The sequence below is a fragment of the Chlorocebus sabaeus genome, chromosome 1 (genome assembly GCF_047675955.1).
Source record: "Chlorocebus sabaeus isolate Y175 chromosome 1, mChlSab1.0.hap1, whole genome shotgun sequence".
NCBI lineage: Eukaryota > Metazoa > Chordata > Mammalia > Primates > Cercopithecidae > Chlorocebus > Chlorocebus sabaeus.
In genome coordinates, this window is record NC_132904.1 from 67,479,074 (window position 1) to 67,494,762 (window position 15,689).

The 15,689-nt window shown below is 44.0% G+C and overlaps 1 protein-coding gene and 1 pseudogene across 2 annotated transcripts; one reads left to right on the forward strand and one right to left on the reverse strand.

The window, feature by feature from the left end:
- Positions 1-291: 291 nt before the first annotated feature.
- On the forward strand, positions 292-10,137 carry TRIM68 (tripartite motif containing 68). 2 transcript variants are annotated; one of them, XM_008019939.3, is made up of 7 exons: positions 293-747; positions 3,239-3,721; positions 5,441-5,536; positions 6,367-6,627; positions 7,092-7,114; positions 7,659-7,759; positions 7,960-10,137. In XM_008019939.3, the coding sequence occupies exons 2-7, from the start codon at positions 3,296-3,298 to the stop codon at positions 8,508-8,510; spliced, it is 1,458 nt and encodes a 485-aa protein (XP_008018130.1). In that variant the 5' UTR covers positions 293-747; positions 3,239-3,295; the 3' UTR covers positions 8,511-10,137. The 2 variants fall into 2 exon arrangements, with proteins under 2 accessions (XP_037861452.1, XP_008018130.1); XM_038005524.2 differs by lacking the exon at positions 3,239-3,721 and having other exon boundaries at positions 292-747.
- A 3,165-nt stretch (positions 10,138-13,302) lies between these two features.
- On the reverse strand, positions 13,303-14,334 carry LOC119626619 (olfactory receptor 52I1-like; annotated as a pseudogene).
- Between the last annotated feature and the right edge of the window lie 1,355 nt (positions 14,335-15,689).

The window sequence follows — 15,689 nt, forward strand, 5'->3', positions numbered from 1 at the left end:
TAAGTATTGAAGTGTAAGAGTATGCCAGGAAAAAAGAGAGGGTTTTGTTTGTTTAAGAACCCAGTACTTGCAGCCTGGAACCATGAGAGGTCGCGAATATTGCCAGGAACAGCAGAGTCCACACCATATGTGTGCCCAACCCTATGCTAAGCTGGGTCACAGAACGAGACGTGGCCAATCTCCGGCTTCTGAGTTTAACAAGACAAACTGGCAAATGAATAGCCACCTGAGTCTCTCAATGCACAGCCTGGGGGGTATCATTCGGGAGCCTCAATCCTTTGACCTATCCTGGAACTAACTTCTGGAACCCTCTACAGTTTAAGGGAATCTTGAGTGGGTGAAGGGACCAGAAAAACCCAGGAAGTAGAGAAAAAGCATTGACATGCCTAGAAGCGCCGGAACTCCCATCTCATCACCAATTGGCTAGGGTTACCCTGGTCACTGCCTGTGATTGGCTGCCCCCACAAACACACCGCCCCCTGGGCGAAGCCATCCTGGGCCCAGCCGGCCGCTCATTGGCTGCCGTCCTGCTACCGGGGCCTGGAGCCGGGTGTAGTATCCTAGGAGCTGCGGGCTACCGGGCCTGCACTGCCGGGCTTTGGGCTCTGGGCCTCCGGCGCTCTCTGGCCCTAAGTGCTGAGCTGCCGGGAGCGGCCGCTTCTGACGCTGGGCCACTGGACGCTGCGGAACCGGGCTTCTTCACTTTGAATTTCTGCCGCGAAGCGCCAGTCCGGGCCCAGGAGGGAGGTGGGTAGAGAACTCTGCCTTTTCTGAAGTCAGATCCTGCAAGCTCACTTTACCCCGACCCGCCCGCTGTCCTGGGGACCTGCCCAAAGCCCTGTGGCGAGGCCAGGAGCTTACTGTCCCCAGCTGCTCCCTGACTCCGGAGGTTACCGCCCGCCCCTCTACCCCCTTCCCACTGGGGTCCTCCCTGGAAGTCTTCCAGGCCCCGCCCCCTTCTCAAATGCCCGTCTCAGACTCTCACTGTACCCTACGGAAGGCACAGTCAAAGCAACCGAACGTTTAATTATTTGAATTTTCTCAAAGTAATTCATGTATAATAAAAAGTCAAACATTGAAGCTGGTCTTATTTTGAAGAGCAGTGCCTACCCATCCCCAGATCTTTGCAGAGGCTGCCACTTTTAATTTTTCCCCATTTAGATGTTTTTATCACCCTAAATCAAAATCATGTGCGTTCCTCTGTATTTCTGGATTTATCATTTTGATATTTCTTTGCCTTACTTTCCTACTGCCACAATCTTGTCAATTTTCTATCGCTATTTTAGGTCTTCCATTTGTAGCTTTAAATAATAGGTATCAATTTCCATCTATTGTTCTATTGACTTTAGCTGGTGTCTCTTAATGTCTCTACTGCCTTAGCTAAGGATATTAACACATCCTCCACTTAGTCAATCTATCAGTTGGAACTCAACATTTACATTTAGTTTTCACGTATTCAACAGGTATTTGAGGCACTGTTCTTGGCATTGGGGAAATAGAAATGAACAAAACAGACAATGACCCTATCTATCTGCATGAAAAAGTTCTAGTATGGGAAGTAAGACAATAGACAAATACATGGCAAATCACGTCAAAAGCAGGATCATGCAGAAGTTATTTTCAACTGGGAGAACAGCAGGAACCCAAGTCAGGTAGATTTAATGGACGAGGAGTTTGCAGGAGTGTGCGGAAGTTTATTCCTTTGCCTAACTGGACACAGGTGCTGTTTCAAGGAGAGATCTTGTTAACCGGGAGCCAGGATAGATTCTTTAGTAAGTTAGTGATTTACCAAAAGGAGGTTTTAGGATACTGGATCCCACAGTTTGGTAGTGATAGTGAGAGGAAGAAAAGCAGGAGGCAGGGAATCTAGTGAGAAGGCACACGCTGCCAGTGGCATATCAGAGTCCTGCAAAATTTACTGCCCTGCTTCCTGCTTCCTGCTACTGGACTGCCCTAAACCATAGTGATTTTTCTCTCTCCTTTTGAATTTGTATTATACCTTAAAGCTAAAGAGGTTAAGAAATTTGCCCAAGATAGATGGCAGAGCCCCAAGCCAAACATCTGTAAAATGAGAACAATAATGGTCTCTGCCTAGGGTTGTGAAATAAACCAACTTAATTCATGTAAAGTGCTCAGAACAGTGCTTGGCACATCATATAAGTGCTCAAAGAGTGCTTGCTTTTATTATTAATGTATGCTCTCAATTTACCTCACAAATTCTAAAAGGATTTTGGGTTTAGGAACTATTTTCTATGTCTAGCTGGTTTATTCATTCAACAAATATTTACTCAGCAATATCTGCATTGCAGGTGCTGTTTAGGTGCTGAGGGTACAACGGGAACTAGGACCAACATGGCCCTTCCTTGTATAGACTCTAGCTGGTAACACAAGCTAGCAAAGTGAGTGAATAAATATTGCCACCTGAGCCAAGAGCCTGCCATTGACCATGACCATTTTGTCATGCCCATACGTGGCCCTGACAAAAATCTCAGATTTCTTGCTGGAGTAGTGATTTAATCAATATGGGTGTGATGATCATCAAATGATCTTTGTTTTAATCTCCAAGGGATGTTATTTCGTCTCTGCTTGTAACATACCACTAAAAGCTCAGAAGAATGTCTTGGCATCTTGGTGAATAATAAGTACATTAGTGCTGGAGCAGTGGGCAGGGGTTTAAAAGGCACAGGAAAAGAACTGCTGTTTCCTTTACAGTTTTTACATTTTAGTGTGCAACACAAGAAAACAAATTGAGCGTGTAGGCAATGGGCTTCTGGCATACTACCTTTTGACACTTTGAATTGTATAAATGTAAATATAAAGATACCAGAGAGTGAGGCTGGAGGTATTTATGGCCTTACTTCAGATACTGAAATACCACATTTTATGTGAACTTACCCAAGTTTAAGAGAAATAATGCTGATTTGTAGAGCATAATTGGAATGGTAATGGTCTAGTAGAACGAACCCAGAGGAGAATCAGAGTTGGCCAAGTGAATGAAGACTGAGGACTCCCAATATTCACTCACTTAGGCATCCCCATTATCCCCTTCATGATGTGAGTAATGTGACCCATTCAGACCATGCACCCTTCAGTTGGAAAGGCGAATGCTTACTAAAGAAGGTCAGTAAAGGGTCAAAAGGAAGGTGGTTTTTCCCCAGAAATTAATTTTTCCTGTTACTGATCTCTCTGTTCCCCTGTTACCTTTTTCTCTTATTTGTCTTTCTTTTCTTCTTCTCAGCCTTTACCACTTCTCCCTGATTTCATTCATGTTCTGAGGAGGGTGTGAGAAGGAACCATGGATCCCACAGCCTTGGTGGAAGCCATTGTGGAAGAAGTGGCCTGTCCCATCTGTATGACCTTCCTGAGGGAGCCTGTGAGCATTGACTGTGGCCACAGCTTCTGCCACAGCTGCCTCTCCGGACTCTGGGAGATCCCAGGAGAATCCCAGAACTGGGGTTACACCTGTCCCCTCTGTCGAGCTCCTGTCCAGCCAAGGAACCTGCGGCCTAATTGGCAGCTGGCCAATGTTGTAGAAAAAGTCCGTCTGCTAAGGCTACATCCAGGAATGGGGCTGAAGGGTGATCTGTGTGAGTGCCATGGGGAAAAGCTGAAGATGTTCTGCAAAGAGGATGTCCTGATAATGTGTGAGGCCTGCAGCCAGTCCCCAGAGCATGAGGCCCACAGTGTTGTGCCAATGGAGGATGTTGCCTGGGAGTACAAGGTGAGAGATGGAAGCTGGCCACTCCAGTCTTCCCCCAGCGCCAACTTGGCTATTACTAGATCAAGGGCTTGACCACCAGCATCACAGACTGCGAGCTGATTCCTTTGGTTCCTGACACCCACAGATCCTGGAATCTGATACAGGGAGCTATACCTTTCCTTGTATTCATGACCTTCCTTGATTTCCTGCCCTCCCACTTCCTCTACACCCCATCCCATATCCTAACATGGCTCAATGCCTAACCCAAGGCTGATTTCAATACTGAGAATGTAAAGGAAATCAGTTTGGGTTTTAACTAGATTCTGAATGCCTTGGATGAGTTTAGGCATGAGGCTCTTGGTCAAGGCTACACCTGACCTGCAAACTCCTCCTGGCAATGCTGCAAGTAGTCATTTGGCATTGAATGGACCACTTACTGCTTCATTTTATAGACAAAAGTGAGGCTTAGAAAGTTGAAAACATGGTAATTTATTTTAGAGGTGGAAAGAACTATGGGTGAATCACAGGAGTGAGAGAGGTCATCTAATCTAATCTTCTCAGGTCCTTTATGAGTTCAAGTCCAGTTAGCGAAAGGAAGATCAGAGGCTGTGACTCAAGTCTTCTTGCTCTTTCTCCTCTCCCAAGTTTGTTTATTTGACAAGTCATCTCTGACAAACCTGGGACTCCTTTTTTGTACCTTACCTCATCAACTTCCAGCTTCTGGTCTTCTCTTTACTCTTCCTCAGATGCCCATAATGACACCTTTATCGGAACCATTATCTCAGTGATTCTGTGATCCAGTGATCCAGCATTGATCTTAATTCTGTTTTTTGGAGTTGAAATAGGAAGGTGAGAGTGTAAGACAAATACCCTGAATAGCTTTTTTCCTATATGGGAGGGATTTCTAAAATATGAAAAGTGTTTACTAACTCATTCTGTTTTTGAGAATATTAGAAAAGGGAGATAGTATAACACAGGGGTAAAGGGCTGGAGTAAATCCCAGCCCAACCATTTATTACCTGAATGACTTTGGGTAGGTCACCCTCTAAGCCTCAGTTTTCTTGTCTATAAAATGAGGTTAATACCAGGCTCAGGGGATTGTAAATATCACATCCATATTTAGAGCTTAAAATATACCTGGCATTTGATAAATTTTAACAAAATAATTGCTATTTTGTTAAAATAGCAGAATTAAATGGTGTGTCTGCATACTTTATGCTTTTCAGTAGAAATCCCTTGCATTACTATTCTAGGAAAGTGCTGCTTACCCTTAATATGCATATGAACCACCTGGGAGATCTGGCTAAAATTGAGATTCTCATTTGGTAGGTCTAAGGGGAGGCCAAGATTCTGCATTTCTAACAAGCTCCTAGGTGATGTGGATGCTGCTGATCCACTTGAACCACATTTGGAGTAACAAGGTTCTGGCAGACAGCAAGATAAAAATAAATAAGATAAGGATAAAAATTGACATGGAAATCTACTTTTCTGGAGAGGCTAGAAATGGACGTTTTCTTCCAGTTTACAGACATTTAGAGACTGTGGGAGTTGAAATTATTCTTGGCCCAGAGAGCTACCTTGGATGTCATCTGGGCAGAGTCTACTTCCTCTGTCGCACTCCTTTCCCCACAGCCTTCACTGTGGCCAGTTGCCTGAAGGACTCTGGTTCTCCCACAGCCTCCCAATGCTAGGAAGCCTAGGCTGCTGGAGGTGGCCTCATGAGGGTTTTGTCTCTTGCAGTGGGAACTTCATGAGGCCCTCGAACATCTGAAGAAAGAGCAAGAAGAGGCCTGGAAGCTGGAAGTTGGTGAAAGGAAACGAACTGCCACCTGGAAGGCAGGTTGCCTCGTGGGGAAGAGAGTTTGTGTCAGTCGTCCTGTGTGGTCCTGGAGCTGGCCTGGGGTAGCATTCTTATCTCTGTGAGGCAGAATGTAAGGCTTGAAATCACAGAGCCTGGGGTTCTAATCCCTGCTTTCTCTGTCCCAGGCCTTAGGTAGGCCATGTCACCTCTTAATTCCAATTTCTCCTTGGTGATGTAGGGATAACCTCTGGTCTTGTATCCTCATATATGAGAAAGGGAAAGCACGTGCTCACATGTGTCAGCTCACAACGGTGTGGCTTATATCATGCTTAGTAAAGCAGAATTTCTCTTTCACTTTCCCAAGTTAGAGCATATTTGCTAAGAGTCTGGTTATTAAAATATTGGAAAATCACCTCTGAAATAAATTTGAGGCCAATAAGTATCAAACTACTAGAACTTTTGATCAGCAGAAAGTAACACTGAACCAATCTAAAACAGCACATTGAACAGATATAATATCAACATGAAAATGAACCACCTAACAGTGTAGTTAAGTTACACTGCCTTACAGACTTAAATGTAACACATCTTGTCATTATTCTGAAAATGGAAAATAGTCTAGAGCTTGTAGCATTTAGATAATATCCTGGACCCTACTGGAGTCAGTAAGAGTGACAATAGAGACTTAGAAGCGTGTGGTGGAGCTGGAACAGGAAGCTAGGAAAAATAGTATCCTTTATCTTTGCCCCCACATAGCCTGTCACATGGTTGGTACCACTGCAGAGTATGTGTGTATGCATATGTCAGTATGCTCAATACTGGGTAACTGAAAGTATCAGTGCTGATTTCCATCTTGGCTCCACAGATACAGGTGGAAACCCGAAAACAGAGTATTGTATGGGAGTTTGAGAAATACCAGCGATTACTGGAGAAAAAGCAGCCACCACATCGGCAGCTGGAGGCAGAGGTAACAGCAGCTCTGGCCAGCCTACAGCAGGAGGCAGCGGAGACCATGCAGAAACTGGAGTTGAACCATAGTGAGCTCATCCAGCAGAGCCGGGTCCTGTGGAGGATGATTGCGGAGTTGAAAGAGAGGTCACAGAGGCCTGTCCGCTGGATGCTGCAGGTGAGTAGCAGGTTTTCCTGGTAACCCTGAGTGATAGCTGAAGATAGACTGAGACTCCAGGAAAGAGCATCCATTACTCTTCAGTAGGGACTGCCAGCACTCTGCCAGCTGATCATGGATCCTGTGTTTCCCCAGCGAATACCTGCTGTTTCCCTCTCCCTGGCTGGTGGATGACCTGGTCTGTTGTTGTGTCATAGGTGGGACAGTGCTCAGGCAGCTCTAGCATCATTCTAGGCCCTCTCCTCTAGCCTGAGAGTCTTGAGATGGAGCCTGAAGTTGGCCAGTTCAGCCAAAGCTCAGCCTGCTCTTCCATCCTTCCATACGCTTCTCCTTACCTCTGCATGGCATCTCTCCATTCTTGGTATCTGTCTCCCTTCCCGTAGAGAAACTCCCTGCCAGTTTGATGTCTGTTCCCTCCGAGGAATAGCACATACTCAGGTGTTGCATTTTTTTTCTCCTCCTAGGATATTCAGGAAGTGTTAAACAGGTATGTTCTCACCCTTGGAGCCTCTAAGCAGCCCTGTAGGGGATAGTGGGGCCTGGCTGGAGCCAGAAGTAGGGACAGAGCACAGACTCGATGCACACAGAAAAGCAGGTGCTGGTCCACAGTCTCGTCCCACTTACCTGGTAATGGCTAAGGAATCTTTGTTGATCTTTCCTTTTTCTTCTTTGTACTTTATCAAATGTATATCAAGTGAAGCTATAAAATATGTGGTTTCAAGTCGATTGCTCAAAGAGGAAAAAAGACTGCCCATGACTCCTTCGTGTCCAGCAGAAAATATGTGCACTTCCTCCTCTCCCAGAATCAGTTATACATCCAACCCTTCCCACAGCATGGGCATGCGGGTGTTCTCACCTCCGCACACAAACAGCTTGAGGCCCAGCCAAATAACCATAACCATCATGTCACTGCTTTGCTGGGGTGGGGCACTTCACTACGTCCCTGGCCAAGCCCCTCTTCTCTGTACTGAGATAAGGCCCATGTGGCAAAGCCAGGACTCCTGGCCCTGAGGTTCACCCTCCTCTACCAGGAGCAAATCTTGGAGCTTGCAGCGGCCAGAACCAATCTCCCTGGAGCTGAAGACAGATTGCCGTGTGCTGGGGCTAAGAGAGATCCTGAAGACCTATGCAGGTAATGGATCCTGGGGGAAACTGTAGTGGACAGTCGGAGGGACCCCTCCCAGGGAAAGAAAATGGTTCAGTGCCCTCTGGATGCTCCATCCAGCCTCACCCACTCATTATTGAGAAATCTGTGGCTGAATTTATCAGACAGCCCTCACCCATGCCCCCTGCCCCTATATCACTGTGACCAACCAGGACCTTTTTTTCTAGCTGATGTGCACCTGGATCCAGATACTGCTTACTCCCGTCTCATCGTGTCTGAAGACAGAAAACGTGTGCACTATGGAGACACCAACCAGAAACTGCCAGACAATCCTGAGAGATTTTACCGCTATAATATTGTCCTGGGAAGCCAATGCATCTCCTCAGGCCGGCACTACTGGGAGGTGGAGGTGGGAGACAGGTCTGAGTGGGGCCTGGGAGTATGTAAGCAAAATGTAGACCGGAAGGAGGTGGTCTACTTATCCCCCCACTATGGATTTTGGGTGATAAGGCTGAGGAAGGGAAATGAGTACCGAGCAGGCACTGATGAGTACCCCCTCCTGTCCTTGCCAGTCCCTCCTCGCCGGGTGGGAATTTTCGTGGATTATGAGGCCCATGACATTTCCTTCTACAATGTGACTGACTATGGCTCCCACATCTTCACTTTCCCCCGCTATCCCTTCCCTGGGCGCCTCCTGCCCTATTTTAGTCCTTGCTACAGCATTGGAACCAACAATACTGCTCCTCTGGCCATCTGCTCCCTGGATGGGGAGGACTAAGAGAGCTATCATCCTAACCAGAGAGCCCTTGGAATTGGGCCTGGCCCCCATGGGGCTTGGAGGACCCAGCCACTGACAGGTATCCCCTGAAACTGACGTGAGCTCAGAATCCAAGGATTCCTCTGTCTGATCCTTTGGTCATTGCTACCAGGCTAAAGTCTGTCATGAAACCACTTATTTTAAAAAGCAGAGGCCCAGTCAAATGAGCACTACACCCCATGAGGAAAGCGTGACAGGGCTGATGGTGAGGATCAGAGCAGTTCTAAGGTGACTTGTTGGGGTAAGGATCAGGACTTTGTCCGTGGAGTAGCCAACGCTCCTCTTCCCTGATTCCTGTCCGGTGTCACAGTTAAGTCAGTGAGGATGATGAAGTAGACACAATCTTCAGGACACCATTAGATAGGCTTTCCCAATAGGCCAAAAAAATGCTGCCCATACCCAGAGCTGGTTGTTGTGCTGAGGCCAGTCAGAGGATGCTTCCCCTGAGGTTTGCTACAACTAAGCAACCTTTATGTGACCCTCACTCTCTTACCACCTGGCAAGAGAAATTCAGTGCAGCAGGGGGACACTGACCCACCCAAGCCACCCCACTGCCGTTCCCTCTCTGAGCACAACCTGGGCAAATCACTGTCCCTTGGACTCCTGGGAGACCAGTGTCCTAGTCCTGCTTTTTTTCTCTAAGTGGCAGGATCAGAAAACCTGTGAGCCTTAGTTTGTATTTTCACTTTATGAATGAGGAAACTGAAATGACCTTAATGGAGCAAGTTATGTCTTTTTTTGTTGTTTTTTTTTTTTGAGATGGAGTCTCACTCTGTCACCCAGGCTGGAGTACAGTGGCACAATCTCAGTTCACTGCCAGCTCCACCCCCTGGGTTCACACCATTCTCCTGCCTCAGGCTCCCAAGTAGCTGGGACTACAGCAGGCACCCACTACCACACCTGGCTCATTGTTTTGTATTTTTAGTAAAGACGGGGTTTTACCATGTTAGCCAGGATAGTCTCGATCTCCCCTCGTGATCTGCCCACCTCGGCCTCCCAAAGTGCTGGGATTACAGGCATGAGCCACCATGCCTGGCCGCTGGAGCAAGTTATTTCTTACAAAGCTGCTGAAGATAAGATTATAAAAATTATAAAGCATTTTTCACACTCATATGAAACAAGGTTGACAAACTCACTTCACAGGTCACATGCCTGTACATCATTTATTATATTTGGGTCTGAAACTTCTCACGTGTTTGGAAGGTTTTATGTGTCCTCATTGGGAAAATGGGTGTAATTCAGCATAAAACCTCATATTATTGTCCTGCCTCATGGAACTGTTGTATAGATCCCAGATCCATCCCATGCATTTGTTCCGTCTGAGGCACAGAGGCAGGCAAGCCACAGATTTTGCACGTGGTGACCTTGCCACTGTGCCACGATACAGCCCGCATCTTATAGCAGTGTCTTTGTCTCAGGGCCTCTCCTGACAGTCTAGAGTCTTTCAGGCAGAAATGTGCTTCAAATGGCTGTGATAAGGAATACTAAAAATTGTGTTTCTACTTTAATTGTATTATATTGGCTGTTCACGTATGTAGGAGTTAAAACAGGCCAAACTTGGAGAAATAAACTCATTCTGCCCACCATGCTTCCAGGCTGCATCTTGAGAATTAGCAGTAGAAGGGGAGAAGTTTCCATCATCTGCTTGGAGGGGAATGAGCTGGTGAGTCACAGACCCTGGTGCTGGCAAAGGGTTGAGCCTGCCACCATTAGAGAAGCATCTTTGTCGGGGGATTCCCTGGGGATAATTGAGAAGTAGGTCCCTAGGAAGGACTTCAGTTAATGTCTGTGGACACTTGGCACAAAAGGGTTAAGGAAAAATCAATGTTGTTCTTTCGCTATTAGGACAAATCTTGGAAGTTTCCTAGAAACGGAGGATTGTTAGGTGATGAATTCATTCAAACTTAGAATGAAGGAAGGAATGAAATGGCGTCATTGGTAATGTACTCTTTTAGGTTAGTTTGATTGTTTTTTACATTTATAAGCCTGTTTGGGTACTCTGATTACTTGTTAGAAGAGTTGTAAGGTTAAATAATCCACATTATTACAGATTGTCTGATTTTTAAGACCAGACAAGAAGATTGAAGCTCTAAGTGCCTGAAAACCGTTTTCTACAGAGTAGTTGTTTACACTTCCCTCCTGAGAACCATATGAAAACAAGGACCTTATTTGTCTGTTCACCATTGTACCCCTAGTCTAGTACTGTGTGTATGTGCGTGTGTGTGTGTCTGTGTGTATTAAATATTTAAGTGAGGGAACTTTCATTCATAGACTAGAATCAAAACAAAAATAACCTGCTTTTATCTGAAAGGGGCAGTGAAAACTAGAGGATACCTAATTATGCTTCTGTTCAAATATGAATTTAATGGGTAATTTCTTTTACCGTACCTTTCATAAGTGGTCTAGTAGGGCAAGAGGCAGGTGTCACGTGGAGGTGGAGTCCCTGCACTGCTCCCTGCAATGCCTAGAGTGGCATCCCCAGTTTGGTGTAAGCCTTCACTGCAAGGCAGGGATGAGCTTTGCCTACCCTTGTTTTTCAGAGAAACTGGGAGAGGCAATACCTGAGCCTTAAGGGAGAAGGCTGCAAAGACGGTAAAATGCCAGGATACTGCAAAAAAAGAAAGAAAGGGAGACATGGGGCAAAGCCTTAGGTTCACAACTACCTACAGATAGGCAGTCTTCATTTGTTTCAATCAAGATTGGTTGTAATCTCTTAAAATCCAAACATGAAGGGTCTACTGTGCATCCCAGGCACTGGTTAAGAGAGCACACATTGCTTAATGTGATGGGCCAGGGGCAGTGTCTGAATGTATGGTAAGAAGCACAGGTGTTTCCATTTGGGGTAGCCATGGAAAGGAATCCGCACCCTTTGGGAAGTATGTGGTTCAGTAAATACTTGAGTACTAGCAGTGGGTTCCATCTGCTTTTAGAAAAAAAAAAAAAATGAGAATGAAACATAGACCTGGTAGGGCAAGCTTCCTGATGGAAATGCTGGGAAGAAATTAGTGTCTGGGGTGCAGGCTGGACTGTACCTTTGTTACTCTATATTAGGTTCTTTAATGCATCCAATATGCTTTCATTTCATGGACCTAGCCAATTTTTCAGGTTACTTATGGAGAAAGAATAATGTGACATTTCAAAATGAAAATCTTACCAAATGTGTTTAACAACCTTATAATCTTATAATCTTTTTTTTTTAGTGTTATAACCTTATAATCTTGTTTAGTTTTTATGGTAGGGGATTGTGAGGGAAAAAAGTTTCACTTTACTACCCTTTGGGACCTCAGTGCATCATTATCAGATTTTTAAGAGGTTGATTTCTACTCTGCTGGTATTCAAAAATTGAATACATTCTTGGCAGGTAAACAAGTCTAATATTAGCAAAAGGTATGGATGTTAAGTTACTAAGGAGCTTGTCTATTTGAAAGAATTGTCATATGAGTACTGGTCTGTATAGGACTACTCCCTTGAAATTATGGAATTAGAAATGTATTGGGCATATTTTTAAGTTCATACAATATGTCAGAGATTGTGTTATCTGCTTTCCATGTTTTATTTATTTAATTTTTAATACTCTGAATTAATGTTGTTTTCTCTATCAATAGACAGGAGTGTTAAGACTCAGGTATAGTAACTTGCCATCAACAGATTCTTCTCACATTGTGAATTTTAACACTAGTAGGAAATTATCTTTTTATTAAGATTTTCAAATGTACGTATCTCTTATATATGAGATCTTTTTCTTTTAACATATACTGATTACTCAGTTCAAGATTTTCTGAAAGGGAAAAAAGCCAAAAATCATGTAAGCATCCAGTAACCTAAAGAAGAGTGCTTACATTTCAACTTCTTTATATTGTTCTCTATTAACCTCTTCATCCCAGAGCACACCCCCTGAGAGGTGCCCACAAGAAGAAAGACCTGTGTATATTTGATCCCTCTCTTCTATGCCTTAAGGTTAAGTTATACAGATGGGGACTAGGAAGCAACAAGAAAGATTTCCAAAACCAAACTTGTATTAACTTACCTTCTGTTGCTTAAAAACAAAAAGCTGGTAATTGGTATACTAACTCCAACTAGCTTAACAATAGGATATACATTTAAAAGTTAAGTGGTATTTTATAGAACATAACAATATACCTGGGTGTCCAAAGTGATTTGGAATCAGAGAACCAAAGACTTTTTCTCCTCATCCATTCTTGGAGATTGGCCTTTGATGCATGGGCCAATCCCAATTTTCTCCTTCCAGTTTATGTGTTGTAGAATTACCACCATCTCTGATCCCAAGTTTATATCTCCCTAGATGAACAGTAAACCATATGGCTTGGGAAGGACCCTGGTCTAGGTGTGAACATAGAACCCAAATGGAGTGAGATCACTATTGGGCCAGAGGGCAGGGTCATATATTAATAGCTTCTTCCATGTAATCACTTGGAGAAAAGAACAGTTCTGAGAATATCAGTCAGTTTTCGGGGGAGATACCAAACACTTGGTTTCTTCAGCAGAGGGGATGGTAGGATAGTAGGTAGGAAATATGAGTCAGAAGCTGTAGAAGGAAAAATTCCAGAGCTGTATTCTATACCAAACTTACTCTGATTCAGACACTATTGTATTAACCCATTAAAAATGTCAGAAAATTAGAAACATTTCATTCATATTCTTGGTAGAAATTTAAAAGTGACACAAAGATATCCTTTACAGCTTCATCTTAGAATTCCTTATAGTACCAGGTAAACCAATCCCGCTCCACAAATCTCTAAGGCATCTTTGAAGGTGGCTGGAATGCTCCAGATCTGAACAGATATTGTGTTCATGAACCCAGGTTGGAGTGGTCAAAGAGGAAGTGCATCAGATAACTCCATATTCTCTCCTGCAGTTGTTTGGTCCTCATGCCATAGATGATGGGATTTAAGGTGGCAGGGGTGATCATGTACAGGTCAGCCAGCAGCACCTGGGTGTGCAAGGGCACTACATCCTGCCCCAGCCAGGCCGCATAGACAGATGCCATCCCAGGTAGATAGTACAAAGCCATTACCCCCACGTGGGAGCCACATGTGCTTAATGCTTTCAACTGAGCTTTGAGGAGAGACCAAATACTGCCCTGAGATTTAAGATATAGGAGGCAGCAATGAAGACCACATCAGAGCCCACCATAACAGAGGAACCAATCAGACTATAGAGACTGCTGGGCATGGGATCAGCACATGCTAACCTGGCCAAAGCTATGTGCTCACAGTAGGAGTGGAGAACCACATTGGAGCCACAGAAAGGTAGATGACTCACCATCCAACTCAGTGGAGTCATGAATGTGACAGCTCTAATGGTGATGGTCAGACTCATTCCCAGCATCACTTGAGGTGTGAGAATTCTCTTGTAGTGTAGAGGCTTGCAGATGGCTACATAGCGGTCAAAAGCCATGGTTAGCAGCAGACCTGTCTCCACAACTGTGGCTAAGTGGACAAAAAACATCTGCGTGAAACAAACATTAGAGCTGCTGGAACTGTCTACTGAGCAGAGACATCTTGCTCACCATCTTGGGTACCACCGAGGAGGCCATAACAATGTCCACAGCAGCCAGAACACACAGAAGGCAATGCATGGGCTCATGCAGAGTGGAATTCATCCAGATTGCAGTCACGATGAAGGTGTTTCTTAACAGGGCCATGATGTACATGGCACTCCGTGAGATAGCCAGCCAAAGATGTGAAGATCGCAGTCCTGGGATACCCACAAGGAGGAGGGAAGCAGGGGTTTCCATTGTGTGGTTTTAGGCTGGACCCAGCATTACAGGTGAGAGACTTCTTCCCTGTTAATGCATAGATGATGTAAAAGAACGATGCAGTCCTATAAGATTAGTTCCCATTTGTGATGTTGAGAAAACCTAGGGTTATTCTCAGCTTGGTATCGTAGGATCAGAAAAATGACTTCTAATACTGTGCTACTTTTCATCCTCCTTACAAGTTTCTATTCATTGTTGAAGGATCAGATTGTGAGTTCCTTCCTTTGGGATTTGTGTTCTGCTCTCTTCCTCACTCAACCTTATGCCCAGGTTAAGTTAATTACCACTTTTGCAGTTTCCTGAAATCTCCAATAGGGACTTAATCGACAATTCCAGCGCTATATGAGTTTGTGGTATGCACTCAAGTGCATGTCTATTATTCATGGCCTTATATTAAGATTGTGATCCATAGCTGTGGTCACAAGTCAACTTGAATGAAGATATATCACTTGAATGGAGATATATATACTTATACAGTAAACAATTTCCACAGAAAGAATGATTAACAGAGGAAAGAATGTCTTTTTATCTCGGTGTGCTAATTTACTGTTGAAACCAGAACTTGAGAACAAACATCACATTTTATATGCTCAGTAAATTGCATAGACAAAACATAAATTCAGCATTCTTGTGATTGATGAAATACATTAATAAGTTCAGTAAAATAAAACCATTAGAGAATAACATCACATTTTACAGGAGATTATAAATTGTCTATAAATATATATAATCCTTACCTTCTCTAAATTTACCCTGGATCCTATTCACTTTGGTTCCGTTAATAGATTAAATTACTACAAGGAAAATCTTAGGGTTACCTTATAGATGACCCCCCTCTCCAATAAGTTATGGTTCTATAATGCAACTAACTCCCTCTTCCTGATAACCAAGATATTCCAAACAAGAAAGCTTTATCCTTTAGAAAGTTAAGCACTTTATTATGAACATAGTATATGCGAGTACTATGTTAAAACAGTATAGTATTCATAATCTACGTGTATTTTTCCATTTGTAAAATAAGACAAATATCCATTCCATATAACACAGTTTGCATAATTTAGATTAAATATTCTAGCCACGATCATGTAGTCAGTGTGTGACTGTGGTAAGTTTTAGGTTTAAGCTGTGACTCCCAGGTGTCCACCCCAACATGGATAGTCAACAAGACAACTATGGATAAAACAAGGTTAGGGGCTTCACTTGGCCAGGTTTGATGAGACAAAGATAGCAGCTGAGGTACGCCACTTGTTGATCTCTGTTTATTGATGTATTCACCATCTATTGCCTCATTCACGTGTTACCATATCATATAATATGTAACAATCTAAGTGGAGAAACCTGAATATAAAGGAGTCAGCATT